This window comes from Anomaloglossus baeobatrachus, chromosome 4, assembly GCF_048569485.1.
Source record: "Anomaloglossus baeobatrachus isolate aAnoBae1 chromosome 4, aAnoBae1.hap1, whole genome shotgun sequence".
Lineage (NCBI taxonomy): Eukaryota > Metazoa > Chordata > Amphibia > Anura > Aromobatidae > Anomaloglossus > Anomaloglossus baeobatrachus.
In genome coordinates this window covers 385,863,395-385,888,037 of record NC_134356.1, presented here as the reverse complement: position 1 = coordinate 385,888,037, position 24,643 = coordinate 385,863,395, and the positions used below count along the sequence as shown (strand labels likewise).

Here is a 24,643-nt window from a genome sequence, read left to right as displayed (position 1 = left end):
ATGTTCCTCGCCCCTGCGGCTTCATACACAGCGATGTGTGCTGCCGCAGGAACGAGGAACAACATCGTAACATTGGTCCTTCCGAAATTATGGAAATGACCGACACTACACCGATCATACGATTTCGACGCTTTTGCGCTCGTTAATCGTAGTAAAAATGATTCACATACTCCGATGTCGACAGCGGCGCCGGATGTGCGTCACTTTCGATTTGACCCCACCAACATCGCACCTGCGATGTCGTAGTGTGCAAAGTACCCCTTACTGTTTAGGTCCGCTAATCTCAACTTGTGATCACCGCTCATGTTCTGATGTCTAGCAGTGGTAGTTGGTCTCCAAACTAATGGGCTATAAACAATATATCGCAATAACGGCTGAGAATTTTAAGAAGCAGTAAATTGCTAAATTGTGTGTAATTACAATCACTCTCCGACAATCCACATTTATGTCTCCATTTCTTTATGAGAGTAATTGTAAACATAAGCAATTCTATAATATGAAAATGGGCTTAACTCTATGCAGTAAGGGGAGATTCCTGAATCGTATGATTTTTACTGCAGCTACTAAATAATCATTTTTTAAAGACACAGGGAGCATTATAATGTCAGGGAAAAATTAGTTTACATGGAAGAAGAGTTCTTTGACAAATTGCTGTAAGAGATAACAAATCTCTATGTCTCACCTTTCATTCTTTGTGAATTTGTCAGATTCTGACAGTAATATTTGTACAGACAAAAGGTAGATTGATCAACCCCCAATTTATGTAAAAAAGCAGATTGAGTGCTAGTCCATTGGAGCACACCACATTGCTCCCTAATTAATCAGAAAATGAATAGTGTATTATATCTATATAAGCGTCACATGCCAATAACAGGCCTTCCAATTAAAACTTTCATTAATATTACATGTTCTGCAGATCCATACACATATACTCTTTGAATTTTCTTAACTCAGGAGGGACAGAAATAGCATATTGCACTGTGCTTCAGAACTCCTATTTATTTCTATAGTGGTTGGTGCCTGGAAAAATGTATTCCTGTTTGAGCTATCAAAGGATGAAATGTGAATAACCCTTTAAAAACATTTTATGACATTTGTTGAAGATCTATTCTTTTAAATCTATAAGTTTACTTTGTTATGTATTTTATTCTTTCTTGCCACAACCCATTCCCAAAGTGTGCTGGTGTATGTGGCAGATTCAGTAGCTGAGCCTGCATCTTATCTGGCAGATGCTGGCTGTGTTAAAAGCTAGCATTCACATCTGTCAGCACAGACCATAGATTGCAGCTTAATCCCTTAAAGAGGTTGTCCCCTAATTTTACATTGATGACCTATCCTTATGATGGGTGATCAGTGTCTGATCGGCTGGGGTCCGACACTCCGCACCCCCGCCGATCAACTGCTCCTGGCCCCGACAGCAGCAGCAGGGGGCCAGAAATGCTGAGTTTTGGAGCTGCTCCGTCTTTTCATAGTGGCCACTGTCGGGTACTGCCCATGTGCCTCCTATTGATTAGAATAGGAGGCAAATGTGCAGTACCTGGCAGCAGCCACTATCAGCAGATTGAGCAGCTCTAGAACTAAGCATTTCCAGCTGCTTGGCAGGGTGCAGAGTGTTGGACTCCAGCCGATCAGACATTGATGACCTATCCTAAGGATAATCCATCAATGTAAAAGTAGTGGACAACCTCTTTAATTCTCTGAAAGGGGCATTCAAGGTGCGTAATTCCATGAGTGTGCTGTTTCCCATGGCCATTGGCCCTTTTGCAAGGCGATAACAGGGTGTTAATAGGTTGCCATATTCATAACTAATGCAGTTAGGCCGGGGCCACATGTGGACTACTGTGATCCTCGCATGACACTTGTCTCACGCTGGCAGCATATTGGGAGCCAAGTGTCATGCGAGTGCCACTTCGACTGAGGTCTGATCATGCGATCGGACCACAGCTGCGGGGGGGCGTGCCGGCTCTGAGGAGGGGCGGTGTGGCTCTGAGGAGGGACAGGCCGGCACTGAGAAGGGGTGGGCCAGTGCTGTGGAGAGGAGGGATTTATCTCCTTTTCTCTTCCATAGCCAGCTATTGCCATTCTCGCTCTGCACTCGCAGTACACCAGTATACTGCGAGTGCAGTGTGATTATTCTCTCTCCCCATACACTTGAATGGGTGCGAGAGAAACAAAAATCGCATTACAGTCGCACCATGCTGCAATTTTTTTCTTGGTACAATTAGGGCTGAGAAAATAATTGCTCATGGGTGCTGGCACACAGGCTAATATTGGTCCGAGTAAAATGCAATATTTTATCGAATTCACTCGCTTCGATTTTCATGCCGTGTGTCTTACGCTTTAATGTCAGACTTATGAAAATCTAGTAATAATTAACTAATTTGTAAAGCCCCCCCAAAAAAACATTAAACAAATTGAAAATCAAAATGACCAGTTTTCTCCCACAAAAATGAAATAAAAAACAATGAAAACATGAGTTAGGATATCAATAAAAAGACCAGTTTGACACACAAAAAAAACCAAACAAACAGTAGTGCATAGCCCCTGAAGGAAAAATAAAAAAGTTAGGTGTCATAAAAAATTGCAACCAACACAACCATTATTTTTTTGTTCAATAACAACTTTCACATTTTTTATTCACGATACTTAAATAAAATCAGAGAAGTTTGATATTGCAGTAATCATACTGACCTTAAGAATCATGTTGTCTGGTCATATATACCATACCATGACCGCCATAAAAACAAAGTGCAAAAAACAAGTGTTTTTTGTCACCAGCTCTCCACATTTGGCATTTTTCTCATGTTTTCCAATATAGTATATGACAAAAAGTATTCAAAACTACAACTTGTACGTAAAAGAACAATCCATCATGACTATCACCAGAAAAGTAAAAAAAAAAGTTATGATTTGGAAAAAAACACAAAAAGGCAAATGACAAAGATTAATATGTGAAATTATTACAATATCAAAGAAATGAAGCTTTTCAAATGATGGTTGAATCTTTTATTTTTTTTAGATGTTGGAACAATTCTCAAAGTAATTAGTCTCGCCAAAGGTGTCTGGAATATGGAAGAGGTTCTGCTAGAAGAGCTGCAGATATTTAAGGTATTGAAAGCAAATTATCCACTTCAGGCAAGAATTGGCGATCAATAGAAAGTTGTTCTACTTTGCAGACAGTAATAAACAAGGGAATCCATTATATGGGCAGGTACATTTCTGTGGACACAACACACTGTGTGTAGGCAGCTTTGTAATGGTAGGAGCAGACGTCGTACACCGAGAGTGACAAGGGCTAACATGCTGTTTATGAAGGAAGCTGAAGTCCTAAATGTGGTTAATCGCTGTAAGAAATGTTAATTGTTTATTTACTGTAAAGAAAAGATCAAACATTGAGTAGACTCTGAAACATTTATTTACCTGTATTCCAATTGTATAGAGATTATAGTGTGAATGGCTGAAGAAATTCTTATTACAGGGAATCTGATGCATTTAAAAATATTATTTAAGTAATCTGTAACCATTTTTTTTTACATTGTAGAAAATACGATAATTAAAATGTTATTTTTCTTTTAGTTTTAGTTGTCCAGTATAGTTAAAGAAATAAAATGTAACTGTTTTGTGGAAATTAGCAGCAAGCTGTGTGCTTTTCCTTGTTTTGTTTTTTGTTTTTTTTTTATCAGAATACGAGAAATCCCATGTGGCTTATTTTTACTTATTGAAATAAATAATTTAAAAAATCATTGTGGGGATCCCCCCAATTTTGATACCCAGCCAAATAAAGCAGTCAGCTGGGGGCTGGTATTCTCAGGCTAGAGAGACCCATGGTTATTGGGCCTGCCTAAAAATAGGCTGCCTAAAAATAGCAGCCCACAGCTGCCCCACAATTACCTCATCTATTACATGCACCAATCCTGGTGGTTACCTGGGTAATCCCAATTGCCCTGAAGCTGTGGCAACTGTGTTAATATAAAGGGTTAATGACAGATGTGATTTGTCAAAAAAGCACAGCTGCCAAGAAGAGCTGGATTAGTAATGGGTAGGGGGTCTATGAGATTCCTCCATTGCCAACTGTGTAAGTATTAAGAAAAAAAAAACTGAGAAAAATCCTGGTGTGGATTACGTTAGACCTGCAGGGGTGTTTTGGGGGGGTTAATATACTGGACAAAGAGAGTGTTTCTGTTTTTAAATTAAATATTATTTTTTTGTATTTTGTGTTTATTTCTTTTTAAGTACATGATTAGTAATGGGGGTTTTAAAGACCCTTACACTTTACTAATCAATAGCTTTGTGGTAGTGTGATATTTGACAAATCTCAGCTGTCATTAACCCCTTATATTACTCAATTGCAACCGCATTAGGGCAATCAGGATAAGCCGGATAAGTGCCAGGATTGGCACATGTAATCGATGCTCTAATTGTCAGTTGGTTGCAGGCTGTTATTTTTAGTCTGAGGGGATAACCATGAGCCTCCCCTGCCTCAGAATACCAGCCCCAAGCTGTCTGCTTTATCTTGACTATGTATCAAAATTGAGGTGGACCCTACACCATTTTTTTAAATTGTTAAATAATTAAAAAAAACATGTGTAGTCCCTTGTATTTTGATACAAAAGGCAAGATAAAGCACACAGTTGGGCACTGTAGCCTCCAGCTGTTTTCTTTACCTGTGCTGGGTATCAAATTACGCCAGATCTCATGTCTTTTTTCCATATATTTATTTGAACACTCCGTCTCCTCGGGGACCCAGACAACTATTCTGAGGGCATACAATCACATAGGGTAGGGGCACAGTCTGACTGCAACCAAAGACGCTGTAACAAAGGGTGGGTGGGAGAATCACTGAATATCCATAAGCTTTAATAAGTGGACTCCGAAACAGTGTGACTTCTACACAAAAACTTGGTAAGCATAATTGTCCTGCTTTAATCCCCATGTTGCGTCCTTTTGCAGCCCCCTAGCCCTGTATCCAGGCGTCCAAACCCGAACAGTAACACAGACTTCCCTGAGAGGTCTGTGTTCTGGCTCCATGCACAGACCCCGAACTTTACATTTCGGGTTCACCCATCATGAAACTCAATTATCTGTTTGAATGTTGATGTGAAGAAAACCAATTGGGATGGGTACTCAACTAGTCAAAAACTAAAACAAAAAGCCCCTAAAAAATATAATTTTATTACAATGTATTAAAAACAGGTGTGTTTCATATGTCTGTCTTATGTATGTTTTTGGATACTCCTGCTTTTAATATATTGTAATAAAACTATATTTTTAGGGTTTTTCTTTTGGATGTTAGTGTGCTGAGAATTATGGTATATTAAGGGCACAAATAAGAATTTGAATAAAGGTAAAGCTGTGATAAGTTGAAACAACTACACCCACCCTGCTTGTCTACTGTACTCGTGTTTTTGTATTTAAAATAAAAATGAATTAAAGAGTGGAGAGATTAATATAATATACCACATAACTGTTATATTTAGTAACTACAGTCCTCAACGTTGAAATTGCAACACCATTTCTCCAGAGAATCAATTTTCCAACTTGACAATACAAGGCTGCATGTTGCTCTTGCTATTTTGAGCAATCATGGTGTGCAGAGTCTCCGAATTGTCTCCCATCGAGCGCATCTGGACGTCATTGGTCAGCAATTACAAAGGGAGCTGCCAGCAGTGGAGCTTGATGATTTACATGCCCAAGTGCATTCAGCGTGGCAGAACACTCCTCCGACAACCATTATTAACCTCATTGATAGCAGCCGAGGCACACAAGTGCCTGTATTTCTGCATGCTCAATACTGAATAAATAAATATATTTTGAAACTTTTTATTCTATTCATAATTTGCGTATGATTAACATGTACACCAGTCCAATGATTTTCAATTTTCGTTGTTGGGGTTGCAATTTCCATGCTGAGGAATGTATATTAGGGGTGGACATATCATTGATGCAACCGGTGCAGCTGCACAGGGGTCAAGAGCCAAGGAGGGCACTTTTGTCTCCAAAACAGGGTGAATTGTGCATTATGATGAGATATTGGGCTGTAAATGACCCATATATTGTTCTTGCACAGGAGCTTCTTCTGTCTGTGTCCGCCAATGATGTATATAGAAAGTGATTTGGAAGGTGAATATTTACTTCAGTGCAGGATCAGATGTAAATATCCAGGAATACTTGTAATAACACTGTAGAATTTATACATATATTCTAACTGTTCTGATACCAAGCATTACTTCTTTTCCAGACACCATCACCAATTACAAACATTGAACTATCCATTAAGCAGGTAAGAAAGAACCCCTATCTATGTGACAGAATCTGCTGGTCAAATGTTTATGTAAAAATAAAATGTTACCCATAATAACCCATAACATTACATCTGTCACTTCTCTAAGGGTATGTGCACACGACCAGTAACCACTGCTTCTTGGACGCGGCGGGTCCTGACCTGTGGGTCCGCAAGTCTCTTCCATAAGAGACCGCAGCTGCTCGTGCCCATGATTAGGGTTCAGGGCGCTGTGGTCTCTCGCTTGTTTTCTCCTTACGGAGGACGCTGCGACTCTGCTTCAAAGAATTGACATTCTTACGGTTCGGAAAGCCGCACCGCAGGTCAGTTTTTGCTGTGGGCAGTACAGCACAGTGGGCAGGAGATTTCTATAAATCCCATCCACTGTGCTTGTGCTGTACAATGCAGCGTTCTGGAAACAGCAAAAACACGCTGCATCCAAAACGCTGCAACCATTGATCATGGGCACGCAGCCTAAGGCAGATCTGAGAATGAAAGCAGGGACCTCATATGTTACTTATATGAAGCCAGTATTGTTCAGTCATCAGTCAATATGTTCTTGGTCTACAGAGAGCTGTTATATTTTTAGCAGGCTAGCCAAATGAATGCATTAAATACTAAAAGTTCAGTAATTGTCAGCAATAATGATGTGATTAATTCACAGAAAGACAGGAAAGAATACACACCAATGATATAAAAATATGGGGCCTGACAAAGAATATGGATTCAGATATTAATGAGCCACTTTGAGCGTGAAATGACATGACGCCAAAAAATGTGTATTTCAATGTATCTTCCTGCAATGATTTATTTCACAGCCCTGAAGTGCCATTCTACAGAATTGTCAGCAGGTGGCAGTATTACACCTTGTATCTGCTGCTCTATTCTAGCAGTTTAGTTAAACTAATGCCTTCATTTAGTCAGTATTTCTTCTCCACCACAAGTAATGGTTTAATTTGGTCTTAATATTGAAAAAAGACTAGTTAGATAAGCCAGAAACATTGTTACAAGATGTATCAATTTAATATTTTCATTCACTTTATTAATAAAATTCTGCCTGAAGTAAAAAACAAATACAGTACCTTCATCAGCAATATTTTCTATAAAGAGAACCTGCTACCAAGTCAGAAGTTGCCATTGTTTGCTCTTTTTTTAATTCCGCTGCGCCCCTGAGTATTCTGCATTTTTCTTTTTAACCCCCTCAAGGACTGAGCTATTTTTCATTTTTGTCCTTTCCTTTTTTCCTCCCTTTATTCCAACAGCCATAACTTTTCATTTTCCCATCAATATCGCCGTGTGAGGGCTTGTTTTTTTTTGTGGGATGAGTTATACTTTTGAATGGTGTCATTACTTTTATGATATGATGTAATGGTAAGTGGGAAAAAGTGGCGAAGTTGCTAAAAAAGAGAAATTCTGCAATTGTTTTATGGGGTTTTTATTTACAGTGCTTGATTCTCCAGGTCTGTACAATTATTTTGATACCAAACTTGTACAATTTTCGTTTTATTTGTGGTGAAAATTTTCTGAACTTTTTTAAAAAAAATCTTGAACTTTTATATATTTTTTATTTTTTTCAATATTTTTTTTCTTTAGAATATTTTTTTATACCATAAATGTCTAAACTTTGGAGTTCGGGAGCTTTACATATGGAAATCACTTGCGCCAGCATCACTGTGCTGGGGTACGCTCGGTGCTCAGCCCAGTGCAGGTCACTTGCAGTGTTTGATCGCCTCACACTGGGGGTAACAACAGTATGATTGGATGTAGTGTGCACCAAACAAAAAAAATGAAAAACACCCAAACCTAGAAGTGATCTATTTATGGCTGACTACATGTGGGCGGAGACCCGAACTGCCCAATCAGTGACTTCCATTGGGGTTCAGGTCAAGTCTGGGTCCCAAATCAAACATTAGCTAAAGTCTGGCTGAACCCGTCGAACCCAGACTTCCACAGGTCCGCTCATCTCTACCTACCTATCACCTATCACCTCACTGCCCTGATCTAATCTAGACCCTTTCTGCCCTTCATAAAAAAAAAAAAATTACATCCAATTCTTGTCCCCTGTACCTGTATAAATTCTGGCCGATGATGTTTCATAGTTTCATAGTTTTTAAGGTTGAAGGGAGACTCTAAGTCCATCTAGTTCAACCCGTAGCCTAACATGTTGATCCAGAGGAAGGCAAAAAAAACCCCAATGTGTCAAATAAGGTCCAATGGGGAAAAAAATTCCTTCCTGACTCCACATACGGCAATCAGACTAGTTCCCTGGATCAATACCCTGTCATAAAATCTAATATACATAACTGGTAATATTAAATTTTTCAAGAAAGGCATCCAGGCTCTGCTTAAATGTTAGTAGTGTATCACATATTACAACATCATGCGGCAGAGAGCTCCATAGTCTCACTGCTCGTACAGTAAAGAATCCTCGTCTGTGATTATGATTAAACCTTCTTTCCTCAAGACGTAGCGAATGCCCCCGTGTTCCAGTCGCAGGCCTAGGTGTAAAGAGATCTTTGGAAAGGTCTCTGTACTGTCCCCTCATATGTTTATACATTGTGATTAGATCCCCCCTAAGCCTTTGTTTTTCCAAACTAAATAACCCCCAAGTTTAATAACCTGTCTTGGTATTGCAGCCCACCCATTCCTCTAATAATCTTGGTCGCTCTTCTATCTACCTGTAAGATTATGCTATTTATAACATTCTATACTTTTGCTATCAAGAAAAGCATCCATTCCTCTCTTAAATTCATTCAGTGAGTTGGCCATCACCACTTCCTCAGGAAGAGAGTTCCAGAGCCTCACTGCTCTTACCATGAAGAACCCTCTTCTATGCTGATGTAGGAATTTTCTTTCCTCCAATCGAAGAGAATGCCTCCTTGTTCTTGTCATAGTCCTTGGTACAAACAGATCATGGGAGAGATCTCTATATGGCCCTCTGATATATTTGTACATATTTATTAGGTCTCCCCTAAGTCTTCTCTTTTCTAGAGTAAATAGACCTAATTTTAATAACCTTTCCGTGTATTGTAATGCACCCACTCCATTTATTATTTTAGTAGCCCGCCTCTGAACCCTTTCAAGTTCAGTAATGTCTTTCTTGAGCACCGGCGCTCAAAATTGCACACAATACTCCAAGTGTGGTCTGACGAGTGATTTGTACAGAGGGAGAATGATGTTTTCATCTCGTGCCCCCAGACCTCTTCTAATGCATCCCATCACCCTATTTGCTTTGGTGGCTGCTGCCTTACACTGGGCACTCCAATTTAGCTTCTTATTGTCTAATATGCCTAAGTCTTTTTCCATGTCTGATTTCCCCAGCAGTTTCCCATTTAGTAAGTAATCGATGGGTTCATGCAGATGGTTTTGAATACCCTTTTAAATCGATGGCCAGACCATATATGACAAGCTTTTCTCCCCTATTAACCTTTTGTGCCTCCCCTATTTCCTCATAGACTGTGAGCTTATGAGCAGGGCCCTCACTCCTCCTGGTATCTTCATTTTTGGGTTTTTTTTTGTATTGTCTCAAATTGTCTGTACATGTCCCCTCTGAATTGTACGGCGCTGCGGAATATGTTGGCGCTATAGAAATAAAACTTTATTATTAACTTTCTTACCTACGTTTTGAGTAAGGACTCAGTTGTCCAGAATCATCCGCAGGTCTACTGATCTCAACACAACATCTACTTTATATAATTCACTCAAAATATTAAGTTCGGGTCAGGAGGCTCACAAACTCCCTCCATCACAGTCTATTCTCGGACTGTGTATGTGAACTTAGCCTAAAGAAAAACAAGTAAGCTTTTTTGCAAAAAATACTCCCCCATTAGTCCCGTAGCTTTGCATTGTGTTGCAGCTCAGCCCTATTCATGTCAATATCACATAAATATCAAATCTCATATAAACGCTTTATTCGTAATGTCTAATTTTATTACATTTTTCTTGCTCTGCTATACAGTATGTTGATAGGAATAATAAGTTTTCAAAGCACAGGCAAAATAAAAATTTAGGTGATTCTTTTGACCAAATTTCTATTTTTTTCACTGTAGCACCAGCTTTATATTACATCCAAGGATGGCCTGGTTCAGCTGTCACCACATAGGTGTGATACATATGGAAAAGCTTGCACAGACTGCTGCCTTGCTAGAGACCCATACTGTGCCTGGGATGGAAATTCCTGTTCTAGATACATACCAACATTAAAAAGGTAAATAAAAAGTAATTATATAATATTAATATTCACTAGAAACATTTCATGGATACAGATCTGGATGATATACAATATTACTAAAAATAAGAAAGAATAATATTCAAGATACCAGTAAGTCCTGTGAGATCTCAATAACTGCAAGTATTTTCTCCTCCCAAGGCGATCAAGAAGACAAGATGTGAAAAATGGGGACCCTCTGACACAGTGCTGGGACCTGGATGACAGTAAGTACAGTAAGCAAGTATGTTGATTTGAACAGTTATACTTGATACTTAGCCCAGTCTTATACCAATGGGGTTGTATTGGTAATGCATAAAGACTGATGAAGGTTCCCTAGTTAAATATTGTTTGATGTTTCTCAAGGCTCCATTTTTGTTGCATTGTAACATAATCACATTGGGTATATTGGGAATATACTGGAGAACGTCATCATTTGTGAGTGCTACCATGCTCGGGTGCTTGGTACTAGTAACGAACAGTCGGACTTTTGGGAAATGGCACACAAGCCCTAGGAGGAGGAGGCAGAGGAGCACATGGACAACCAGGAGAGTGCAGGGCAAGAATCAGTTCGGCCGCAGCATTGAGTGAGTCGGCGCCCCTGCTGTGGAGAGGCAGGGCAGTACAGAAATGCCGGCGCCACACCAGATTTACCATTTTTTTTTATCCTTTTTTGCCCATATTTAATCCAGTGCTCATTTGGCTTGACACGTGTTCATATGCAATTAGGGGAATTTACCCCACAAACTGCATAGGTGCACTTTGATAATGCCTAAGCTTATTTGCCAAGCAAGTCTTTACAGCAGCATCTCTATAATATGACATTTTGTTCTTATGACAAATGAAAGTGATGTGGATGAGTAATTTTATGGATTGTGAACACTAGTAAATTTACACTGGTACCGTATTTTTCAGACTATAAGACGCACCGGACCATAAGACTCACCCTGGTTTTAGAGGAGGAAAATAGGAAAATAAAATTTTTAAGCAAAAACTGTGGTCATGACACTGTTATGGGGCGAGAATCTGCTGCTGAGACTGTATGGGGGTAATTTAAAAAAAACGGCGTGCAGTTCCCCCAATTTTGATAACCAGCCAATATAAAGTCTCACAGCTTGGGGCTGGTATTCTCAAGCTGGGGAGCCCCAAATTATTGGGAGCCCCCTAAGCCTAAAAATATCAGCCAGCAGCTGCCCAGAATTGCCGCATCCATTAGATGCGACAGTCCTGGGACTTTTCCCAGCTCATCCCGATTGCCCTGATGCGGTGGCAATCGGGGTAATAAGGAGTTAATGGCAGCAGCCCATAGCTGCCACTAAGTCCTAGCTTAGTGATGGCATGCATCTATGAGACACCCCCTCATCATTAAACTGTAGTGAAAGTAAATAAACACACATAAAAATTCTTTATTTGAAATAAAAGACAAAGAAAACACCATCTTTCACCTCTTTATTAACCCCTAAAACACCCAGGTCCGACGTAATCCACACGACGTCCCACGACGCTTCCAGCTCTGCTACATCTGACAATCACAGAGAGCGGCCATAGAACACGACCGCTCTCTGTGAGGATCAAGCCGCAAGTGAAGTGAGCCGCCGGGATCAGCGGTGACTCCAGCTGTCACCGCACATCACCTGACTGAAGTCACTGCGGATCTCGAGGTCACTTCAGCTGTGGCCCGATTTGTGGTAATAGGGGGAGGACTCCTGCTGCATACTCACCTCTCCTAACTCCACACAGCATGGCTCATCTTCCTGTCTGTGCCAGCAGCAGCGCCACTGACCTGTGTGGAGCCATGTGTACAGCAATGACGTCATCGCTGTGCTTACCGCTCTCTACACAGATCAGCTGGCCGGCAGACAGTAGGACACCGCGATGCTGCAGGGATCAGTGGCCGGTGAGTATACCGTACTTATTCACTGTCCCCCTTGCTGATGATGGTACACGGGGGAGCAGTGAATACAGCCGCACATGATCACTTCAGGCTGTAGTTGCCTGGGGTGATCACGCGGGCTGGGTCTTTAGTAAGCGCGCATCACCCACCCATCATCCCGCCCACCTGTCAGCACTGACTTCAGGGCTAGGAGATGATGGGTGGGATGATGGGCGTGCATATGAAATGAGTGGGCCCACGTGGTCAGGGTAGCACTGCTACAGCCTACTCCTGCCTCTGATATCCCGCTCCACCACCCCCGCACCCGCCTTCACCCGCTCCACCATCACCGCACCACAGCCATTGGACTATAAGATGCACCCCCCCCACTTTCCCCCAAAATTTGGGGGGAAAAAAGTGCGTCTTGTAGTCCAAAAAATACGGGACTTGCATTAGAACAATAGATTTGTGAATTCGAGGTCCGATGCTCGTACCAATCACAGACTTTTAAAAAAAAAAAAAAAATAGAGTTTGGATTCGGAGTTCGAGTGCTTTACGTATGCCAATCACTCTCGCGAACATCAGTGTGCTTGCGTATACTCAGTGATCAGCCCAGTATGATCTGATGCAGTGTTTGAACGGCTTACACTGGGGGTAACAACAGCGTGATTGGATGCAGTGTGCATCAAACAAAAAAAAATTGAAAAATACAAAAAAGACACCCACCCTCCCCCAGAAGTGTTCTGTAAATGACTGGCTATGTATGGGCAGATACCCAAACTGCCCAATTAGTGATTTCTATTGTAGTTCAGATCAAGTCCGGTTCCCAAACCGAACTTTATCTAAAGTCCGGCTGAACACACCAAGCCGAACCTCAAAGGGTTTGGTCATCTCTAATTAGAAAGTTTCTACTTGTATATGGCAGAATTTCATATCATCTTGATCCATATGGGTTGCACGGTCAAAACAGGAAAAACCCTCCCCATTGTACCAACCCACAACCCATTATTTTCTTGTTCTTTCACATCTTTAAGAGGCATTGATGTTTCATCTTTGATTGCATTTTCTTGATTTGATATCAATATCTTTTTCAGAGCCCGCAAATGAAGCTCCTGAGGAAAAAGTAATTTTTGGCGTTGAGTTGAATTCTACTTTTCTTGAATGTGTTCCTAAGTCACAGCAAGCATCTATCAGATGGTTTATCCAGCACACAGGGGAGGAGCGGCAGGAAGAGGTAAGGTTATACATCTACAATAGAAGTATTATCAGATTTTACACTGGTGAAAATTGCGTGTCCTTCCCTTCGTAAAAGTGTTTTATGTTTTATTGGAAACAATTTATCTCTATCAGAGGAAAGCACTCCCAATCCTGTATGATTTTCCATTTCAATTTTTTATGACATGGAGGAAAACCGTCTCTGATAAATGATTTTTCTTTGCCAAGGTCTTAAGGTCGGGTTAACAGAATAAATCATTCTGCATGAAGGGATTTGATTAAGTAAAGGACTATAAATTATTATTATTTCAGGATTTGATATTAAACAGTGAAAGGGCAGTAAAAGAATAATACACATCTCATTCTCAACAGTAAAGTTTATGGGGAAAAGCTGACGGCTTCACTAATAAATTAACAGCGTATCACTTAGCAGAGAACACGAATTCTGTGAAAGCTGATAGTCTATGCTGACTTGCAGTAATTGTGGCCAAATTACTGTAATTTTGTCCCATAGGATTTATTCACTATCCATTATCACTAGTCATATCATACATGTTTGAGTATTATCAAACAATTGCTGCTAAGCAGATGTTATTTTTTACAGTTGTCTGTCACTTATTCATTTATTCATGGATGCCATAAGTGTTTCCCAGTAGTAAAGTGGCTCAATTCGTCTCAAGTAGAGGAGGTGAAGAAAGCCATGGGTCTGTTGTTGTTAGATGACTAACACGTTAAGAATAAAAAAACAAACATTAAGATTTTATTATTAGATTTTCAATGTATATTACATGGCTTAGCCTCTTTGGGTGGGTTTAATTCTTTGTTCTTGTCTTTTGGGGACTCTTGATTACTTGCCACATCCATGACAATAAAATGAAAGTCTGCTTTAGGCAAATGCTCTATTAGTGCATTTCGATGATATTGTCACGCTCAGACAGATTTATGGACGTCCGCCACACTACACAACAAACATTATACTAGGGGACACTGGGAACACTCAAACAAGGGTGGGCCCTGACGCTTGGGACGGGGAAATGGGACACCTCCTGCACTCACCTGCAGCTGTACCTTGAGCTTCCTAGCAAGCCCTATACAGCTTATTTACCCCTATCGCTGAAAAGGATACCAACACAAACTTCATGGCTGTAGCTAGATTCCGAGGCTGCAGACAGCTGGGCACCAGACAGAACCCTAGCAGCTCCTTCCACCTAGGAGGCCTGAACCCGAATGGAATTATATTATCAGCCAAGAATGATGGGAAATGCAGCTATTTGAAGGTCATGGGCATGGTCAGAGAGCAGCTGCACCTGAAATAGTCTGCTAGAAAGCTGCAGGTACCAATACTGACATTAACCCTTAATACACCAAAGGAAAAGAAAAAAATGTTTAATATTAAGAGTCTCACAGCACTGTTAGACTTCGGACCAAAGCCTGTCACAAGTCTCTAAATACTGAGAAACCACTGTGATAGATATATTCTGGGGTCTTGCAATCCCCCTTTTATGTGAATGTGAATTTTTAATGCCAGACATTATTATTATTAGTTATTATTATAGCATTGTTGATTCCATGTTGCTTTACATGTGAAAAGGGGTATACATAAAAAAAACAAGATCGGTACAGGAGGACCCTGTGCGCGAGGGCTCATAGTCTACATTCCTTAGAGGTAACAGATGCCCCAAAAAATGGCAATGATAGGTTTACATAAATATTATATAGAAGTAGTGTTATAGTTTACTATGGATTATTACCATTCTTTGCAGTTATTCTGCCTATGTTTTCTGGACAGCTGGGGCTACTTTGAACTCCTTGTGACTTCTTTTCTACAGTATAGTATTGGGTCACTTATAATGAAGCAGTAAAATAACTATATATCTAAATGGTTGGTTTCTGATTGCGCATTTCCCATGTATATTAGTAGAAGTACACCAGAGGTGATCCAACATTTTAAATATTTGGGGGTAACTGGATTAATAAATCTTGATCCGTGTTTTGGCCCTCCAGAAGGGAGTCATTGCATGTGAACCCGGCATAGTTTCGACACTTTGTGAGTGAATTGCTTATAATACGCGTTGCTGCCGTTCATAATATTTAGATTTGCGAGCACATTACATTTCCCACAGTCCTTCCAGCTTTCTAAGCCATCTGTTAGGCCTTATTTTTCTGTAGACTGTAAATGAAAATAAGCAAGTCTAATTATATTACTAAAAATGAAATACACAGTCCAGCTTTAATTATTAGAGACTTTACGTTACTAAAATTGTTCTCTGTGCAAACATGCGACTCGCTAAGGGCAAAGCTACAGAAACATTGATTAGACAATTGGAGAGAATTATCATAGGTGTCATTGCTACACGCTAACCTTCAGCCGGCAATGTTACGAGTATCAGTGTCAAAGCCATAAGACATACAGTATACTAAAGACTATAAATGTCCTGCTGTAAGACAATAAAGGCCTCTGAGGAGTTCCTTCTCCATGTGAAAGCAAAATACAATAAGCCAAAAAACTTTATATAGGGCAAAGTGATGGGTGAATTCTAATATTATTATTAATCATTTACAATGTATAGAGCCTGACTGCTGATTTCTAGAGATTTAGGCACAAACAACATAGTTAATTCCTACTGAAGGAAATGCACAAGAATTTATAGACCTTTTTCTCTTTATCAGTCCAATCTCTGTAGTTCATGTCTAATAATCCTAAGATCTTTTTAAGGGGGTGTCTATCTGTTGTGCGTTTTATATAGTACTTTAACAGTATATGCGAACAGCATTGTTGTAGGTGTATTCTGCCTTAAACAGCACAGCAAAAGTGCCCCGGGAAGTGAATATAATGCACAGCAATGTCAAAAGAACATTGCTGTGTACATGAACCGTCTTAAACTTTTTTTAACGACTTCAGAAATCCTTTAGTGGTTAAGTAAAGTGATTTGCTCATTTTTTGGGTCTGTCTGCTCTCTATGCTTTATAGTATAGAGTGAAAGATGCTGCCAATAGCGCTCCCACAAGAACAATGGGAAAACCGCCAATGGCGCAGCTTTAGGAGAATAACTGACAACATTTTTTTTAATGAAGTTGCTTCACCTAGAAAAACTTGGTACATAGCCTTACACTTGAATACTAAGTTAACACTACTATTAATATTCTAGCTAATCTTCTAGCTCCCAATGACCTTACCATTACAGAATATGATCCCTTAACCCCAATCAAATACATGCATTGCAAAAATAAATACTTACATCCCCACGTTTTGCCTAAATACTTATAATGGAATTTATTAGTACTGATATTTCACATCTGGAACAAAATGCCCATTGGCACAGACGTCTTCAAAAATTTAGTGCATCTTATGGGCTGTCCAAAGTGGAATCTAAGTAGCATAGAGCCTGACAGAGACTCTTGATACAATTTCTGCCACTTTTCTGAAGTATACTACATCAAAATTGGGATTTGGTAGACCATGGCTTCTCTTGCATCCAGTTTTAAGGCCCCGTCACATGCAGCGATATCACTAGCGATATTGCTTGTACCCGCCCCCCCGTCGTTTGTGTGTCACTGGCAAATCGCTGCCCATGGCACACAATATCGTTCAGAGCCGTAACACGGACTTACCTGCCTAGCGATGTCGCTGTGGCCGGCAAACCAACTCCTTTCTAAGGGAGCGGTTCGTGCGGCATCACAGCTGCATCATTAAGCGGCCACCCAATAGAAGCGGAGGGGAGGAGATGAGCGGCCGTAACATCCCGCCCACCTCCTTCCTTCCTCATTGCTGGTGGCCACAGGTAAGCTGTAGTTCGTCATTCCCGCGGTGTCACACATAGCAATGTGTGCTGCCTCGGGAACGACGAACAACCTGCGACCTCAACAATCAACAATTTTTTGAAAATGAATGACGTGTCAACGATGGACGATTTGGTGAGTATTTTCCATCGTTAACGGTCGTTCGTTGGTGTCAGACGCAACGATGTCACTAACGATGCCGGATGTGCGTCACGGAATCCGTGACTCCGGCAATATATCGTTAGATATGTTGTTGCATGTGACGGGGCCTTTAGTCCAGTTTTTATACTTTGAGACTGATGCAATAATTGAAGAAGTGGCTACATGTTTAAACAAATGAGGCTTTTCCAAACAATTACCAGATTTGTACTCCTGAAAACTGACATGAAGCAATTATAACATTCCTTGATATAGTTTATTCCGGTTATTTCTTTTTATCATGTTTTGGTTGCCTAAATATAAATGATAAGACAGTAGGGAAGACACCAATCTGTAAAATCCTAATTCTTACTTTACTCTCCTACTGCCCCTCACTTTCCCCTCTCCAGTTTTCGTTACATCTTGTATTCATGGCAAAAAGCATGATATCAAAAGCTCATGACTTATATGGTGACCTTTTTTGGGAATTTTACCGATCAGAAAATACACCATGGACTGGACGGTTGGTAGTGAGGAGCAGAGGGGCCAAAGAAATAAGTGTTAAGGTGACAATAAGGACTTTTATTATTTTATAGTCTTTTGATGACCCTTTACAGTTCAAAAAAATGTTAAGAAACCATTTTTCTATATCCTCTTGGAAGCAATTACAAAAAATCTGCAATTCACCAAATGCGGATTTTTGTACTAATAAAGTAGGATTAATTTCCATTCTAATACATTCACTAATTTCTAGATCTCATTTATTGCTCTTCCTGTAAACAGAAGCAAATTCCTAGCATTGGGAAGCTATACTCCCAATGCCAAAAAATAACAAACATTTTAGATGTGGTAAAACACTCTTTAGAGGATGATAGATGTAAATCTCTTGTTCAGGAGTTTCATAAGTTTGCCAGAGCCCAGGCTAGCTATAAAAACCCCGCTCACACAGAGAACCCAGCATGTCCATGCATTACACAGACTATTGATTTCACAGGAACATTATCCTTCATTTTTACTTACTTTCAGGTTCCCTAAGAAAGGTTGAAACAAATGATATATCTTTTAGCTCATTAGTGACACGTCCATCTGTGGCTTTTTTGATTCAGAAAGCAATCTATCATTGTCATGTCCACTCTTATTGCTGAATCTTGAGGAAAGGTATGCTTTGAAGATGCTACCACCCAAAAGCAGCTGTCTTCTCTGAGAAGATGCTTCACATGTGCTCTAGTTATAAGAAGACTGTTTACCCAACAGAGGCGATGACCCCATTTACAGTGACCAATAACAAATATGTTGCCAATTTCCTTTTCTTGTTTTATTATACTCTCTAGACCCTTATGATTTACATACTAGTATGATGTTACATAATTTACTGTCAACAGAGTTGTGAGAAATTGTTTATGCCTACAATATTAACACATATCATGGCCCTAAAGACACACAAATATAATAGCCTATACAAGTCAGGAAATTACCATCACAATATAACACAGCTATGTAGTATTTATATTTTCAGCTATCATTTTAACGGAAATGTTCATGTATATATTATATGCATACTGCACATAAATAAAGGGAACACATGAAAGAAACGTTTTGCAGAATATAAACACGTGTATTATGGGTATATATGTTTCTGGCTTCAATGGAAAACATCATTGGATAGTCTTCAGTTTACATAAATATATATAGAGTGACTAGTAAACATCCGTTAATAACCTAATTTTTAAAATATATCAATTTATAACAACTATTTAATTCATTTTTCCCATCTGCCTTTAGTTTTGAACTTCTAATTGTATTTCTGCCATATAAAAGACTGAGAGCTACAGTCTTCTCCTGCATCTAACATATGGTGGTGGCAATGTCACTGTTTCATCTGCTCCATCAGACTGTGTCAGTCTATGCAGAGCTGTACGACATGCAGATTACTGAGGGTTTGTGGTGTAGCAAATTTAGCATAGTGAACAGCACACAGAGACTAGCCCAGGCCATGAAACGAGCATCCTTGGTGACACTTTAGTTGAGGGAAGGGGACTGAGGCTGTGTCATTGACTGCATTCTCTGCCCCTGATGATGCTTCATTTCTGGGAGGAGACACGGCCTGGGGCAGTGACAGCAGCCTCTGCCCCTGATGATGCTTTGTTTCAGTAAGTGGGCAGGGCCTGGGGCAGTTACAGCAGCCTCTGCCCCTCACAATGCTTTTTTTCAGGGAGGGGGCAGGGCCTGGGGCAGTGACCGCAGCCTCTACCCCCTGGTGATGCTTTTTTTTCATGGCAGGGAAAGGGCTTCGGGCAGTGACCGCAGCCTTTGCCTCCTGATAATGCATTTGTTTCAGGGAGAGGATAGGGCCTGGGACAGTGACCACAACCTCTGCTTCCTGATGATGCTTTGTTTCAGGGAGAGGGCAGGGCCTGGAGCAGTGACCGCTGCACTATTTGCCCGTGATGACGCTTCTTTTAAGTATCTCAGCATACACTGGTATTCCCAAACAAATCATCATCAAAAAGGAAGTAGAGAAAAAAAATAGAAAATCGGTTAGATGCTGTAGTTAGGGAATGAGAGGGAATTTTTATTGAAAGTGCATTAGAAATCAGTTTAGATTATGGCACTGAATAGATAGTGGTTCAGAATGAAAATTGTTTTGCCTTTGAATGACCCTTTAAGGACTTAATGGAGTATACTATATTTATAAACTAAAAATGTTGGTGTCTAAACAGTGTAAGCAATTCTTTATCTCTTTAGCAGGAAAGATTAATTAAGACGTTACGAGGTTAATACCAGTCATCATTTTACCTTGCATATCTTTTGATATAATTACACAAATTTTATTATAGTAGTTTATTCTGTCATCCCGAATTGCTTGCTCCTTTACATGTGGTGAACATCCTAAACAAGCATTGTTTATGAATTAATACAAAGTATGTGAACCACATCTAACAAAAGATAGGTTATTTAGGGTAAAAATTGGAGTAATTAGCTGTTAAGATGTTAGTCATTCTGATATGTGTTTTTTCCATTAATAATCTGAAATCAAGCCAATTATTCACAATGATTGTACATTTTTGGTGCGTGTTATTGAAATGTTGAATTTGTATAAAAGGGAATTACAGTAGTGATACTAAAATACTATAAGGCCTATCTAATATATCAGATGAGGTAGATGATTTATTGACAGATAGCAAATAGATAGATACTGTAGATAGATAGAAGAAAAAACTGAAACAGCACAAAATAAAATTAATGAAGTGCATGCAAAGCCCTCCGAAACAGCATAATCCAAGGCAAATGAATAGATAGATAGTAATAGAGAAATAGAGATAAACAGATAGAAAAAAAATAATTGAACAGCACAATAATTCAAGGATAGTGTTATAGTATAGAAGATAAAGAGAGGCAGCACTCCCAAAAATGCTAAATAAAAAGTGGACTTTTATTAGCCCATGTGGCAATGTTTCAGCTTACAGAATTTTCTTAAACTTGAAAAAGGTTCTGTTCATCGAAACGTTGCCACATGGGCTAATAAAAATTTATTTTGCATCTTGTGGAGCATAGCCTCTCTTTTTCTTCTTTTAAATAAATAGATAATAGAAATTAGCAAATTGATTCTATCTTAATCAATATCTCTATGAATTTTACACAAAATTCAATTCTAATAAATCAAGAGAGTCGATTTGCACAACATCATCAAAACACCTTTGACCTTTTTGCTGAACTATAGGGACCAGAAAGATGAATTAAAGATAGTACTTACACACACATCCTCATATGTGTCTTGAGACCTGTGTTCCCCGACCAATCCCTCCTGTTCGACTTTCATGTACTGTACATATTTTATCCATGTATTTCAGATATAGTCTATGATGATATTCACGTCTTTGTTTTTTATGTACTGTGTGTCCGGAAAAACAACACAGAGACATTTCCATTTATCGGCATAACATATGAAAATCATGTTTAGAAGTCTATGGGTCCATGAAAATCACAGATAACTCACACATGGCATCAGGGTGTAGTACATGTGCTGTCTTTGGCTAGCACTGTATTTCTAATTTATGTATCTATATATTTTCATACTTGACTGAAGTATAGACTGAAACACTGACCAGGCAATCATGAAAGTTAGACTAAAACACTAATAGCCACTTGTTTGAATGAGGCCTTTTTATGGAATCCTTAAATATTAGAAATAATGGTCTGTCAATCATCATACTTTATTCCTGCAGTACTCTGTAGTGAATGCCATCGAGCCTGGTGATTTAGCCACTTTAGTGTATTTGCAGTAGCACCATACTTACTGCTGGCTTCAGTAGGTGACATTTAAGAAAGAATTTATGATAACCCTGATCATGTCATCTGTCATTTGATTTTCTTGTGTGAATACTGTAGGGAAAAAAGTATTTATTAGATTGGCCTTTCCCTCGCCCTCTCCCAACATTTTACCCAGATTATTTTGTAGATGGAAAACATTCATTTCTGTATAGAGATGAGCGGACTCAAAAGCACTAAAGTTTGGTGATTATACTGAACACAGACTTTAGAAAAAAATATGAGTTTGAGGTTGGAGTTCAGGTGTTTTGCATATGCTAACCACTCGCACGAGCATCGCTGTGCTCGGGTACACTCGGTGCTCAGCCCAGTGCAAGCCGCATGTAGTGTTTGAATGGCTCTCACTAGGGGTGAACTCAGAGAAATTGGATGTACTGTGTATTCAAAAAAATGTAAAAAACTCCACCCTCCCTTCCCCGGAAGTGTTCTGTTTATGGTTGGCTGCATGTAGGTAGAGAGCTGCAAATCAAAGACTGCCAATGAGGTTCAGGTCAAGCTCAGCTCTAGAACAGAACTTTATTTAGAGTTCGTCTGAACCCGCCAAACCGAACTTCCATGAGTCTGCTCATCTCTATTTCTGAGTTTTTTACTGTTTATGTAGTTGAAGAGTATTTTTTAGATTACTGTTTTTGACAATGAGTCTCTCCGTCTCAATCTTTGCTGCCTTGATTTGTGTTTTACATAATTTATTTTTTTCTCTATAATTATTTATTGCCGCATTACTACTCTTATTACTACTCTCTTGCTTTAATTCTCTAAAGGATTTCTTTTTGCCCTTAAAGCTCTGCTTAACCATATTGTTTTTTTACTTATTTCTCACTTATTTATTTCCAGAGGGTATAAATTTTGATCAGGACCTATTGTGGATTCTTATTAAAGCTCCAATTTCCTTAGTGTATTCTTATTTTTAAGAATCAATAGAAATTTACTTCCTCAATTTTAGCGTCTTTATAGCCCTTTTACTAAACATCTAATTAAAGATTGATCTACTGTATATAACCAAGGGTTAAAATAACCAGTACCTTGTTTGAAGCCCATTGTCACTTCAATGGGATAGTAGTCAGCTATGTAGTAGATTTTCACTGAACCACTTTCCAATATTTTGCAAAATCACCAATATTACCTAGTTTTGAGATCTTTTGCATAATAAAAATGTTGTGCCATAAAGTACAATACCTTCTGAAACATGATTTGCTTTAAAAATAGAACATCTTTATTAAAGTAATTATTCTTTTTTCACAGATAACACCTGACGAAAGAGTCATTAAAACTGAGTATGGGCTTTTGATCCGCAGTCTACAGAAGAAGGATTCTGGAATGTATTATTGTAAAGCGCAAGAAAATACATTCATTCACACCTTGGTTAAGCTTACTGTGAAAGTGATAGAGAATGAGCAGATGGAACAAACACAGAAGATGGAAGAGGATGAGGCTAGAGGACGAGAGTTAATCACAGAGTCAAGATTGAGGTACAAGGATTATTTGCAACTTCTAAGCAGCCCTACTTTCAGTATGGATGAATACTGCGAGCAGATGTGGCACAAGGAGAAAAAGAGGCAACGCAATAAAGGTGGAGCTAAGTGGAAACACGTCCAAGAGAACAAAAAGAGCAGAAACAGGAGACACCATGAGCAAAGGGAGAAGCATGCTAGAATTTTATCTGCATAGACTGAGCTCAATGATCCATGGACATTTTCATATTATTCCGTTGTGTACATTTCTTGTATTAATATTCCTTTTTCAAATAGGAGAGAACAATGTATACAAGACAATGTAGTACCAAGAATATCCTAGGAAAGTGAATCCACTTCACGTTTTGTATTACATCTTTCAGAGAGTAGAAGGGATTAAGGGGGTATAGACTTCTTTGTGTAGTGTTGTTTGTACGTAGCTTCATCTTCTGGGTTAAGTTAATAATGACTGGTCGGTCCGGCTTTTATTTATTATACTATTTTATTAAGGTGTTCCTTTCTCTTCCTTTTTGTAAGTTATAAGTTAATATTGGGATGTTTAATGCAACTGTTTACTTTTTTAATGTTTAGTTTTTATTCTACTATTGAATATGGTATTTTGTAAGACAGCCTGATTATGAGACTTTTGTTTTACACTTGTATGTTGAAAGCGGTGCAAAAAGTGAACAAATTAATCAAAGTGTGCAAAGCAAGGCAGACACAGTGGTTCCAGTATTTCACTAATGGTTTAACATTAGTGTTTGGTAATTCCATAGACTTCTGCTTTGATAACAGTAATCTTTTAGACAGAAGGTTTTCAGACTCCATTTAGCTCTTTTATGTCAGGAAAATACGCACAATCCAATAAAAATACTCGTTGAAATACTCAGAGTTTATGTTGCTATTTTTCCATATTGTAACATTGCATCAGGATCTGTGTAGTTGTTTGTATTTACACCCCTTAACATTGAAATTGCAACACTAAGAAGGAAAAGTTTTAGAATAATGGAGCTCATTGGATTAATAGATATGTTAATGATATGCAAATTATGTGGAAACAAAATATTGAAAACATCTCAATTTATTCAGTATTGAGTATGAGTGCCACATGTAGAAATACACAAACTTACACACCTTGACATGCTACCAATGAGGTTATTAATGGTTGCCTGAGGAATGTTCTGGCCTGATAAATAAATGCACTTGGGCACACAAACCATCAAGATACACTGTTAGCAGCTTCCTTTGCAGTTGCTGATCAATAACTCCCCAGGTGTACTTGAAGCAAGACTAGTCAAGAGATGCTACCAGCCATGGTAGCACACTTTGATCATAGAGAATGTTCACAGTAGCAAAAGCAACATGTAGCC

General features: G+C 39.2%; 1 protein-coding gene across 1 annotated transcript in view; it reads left to right on the top strand.

Moving 5' to 3' along the window:
• The window catches only part of SEMA3D (semaphorin 3D), a 301,084-nt gene extending 276,926 nt beyond the window's left edge, over positions 1-24,158 (top strand). The window contains exons 14-19 of the mRNA XM_075343494.1: positions 3,020-3,108; positions 6,239-6,280; positions 10,330-10,487; positions 10,650-10,714; positions 13,455-13,594; positions 23,065-24,158. Of these exons, the coding sequence (XP_075199609.1) occupies positions 3,020-3,108; positions 6,239-6,280; positions 10,330-10,487; positions 10,650-10,714; positions 13,455-13,594; positions 23,065-23,490 (920 nt within the window). The 3' untranslated portion in view covers positions 23,491-24,158. The remainder of the gene's footprint in view (positions 1-3,019; positions 3,109-6,238; positions 6,281-10,329; positions 10,488-10,649; positions 10,715-13,454; positions 13,595-23,064) is intronic.
• The last annotated feature ends 485 nt before the right edge of the window (positions 24,159-24,643 follow it).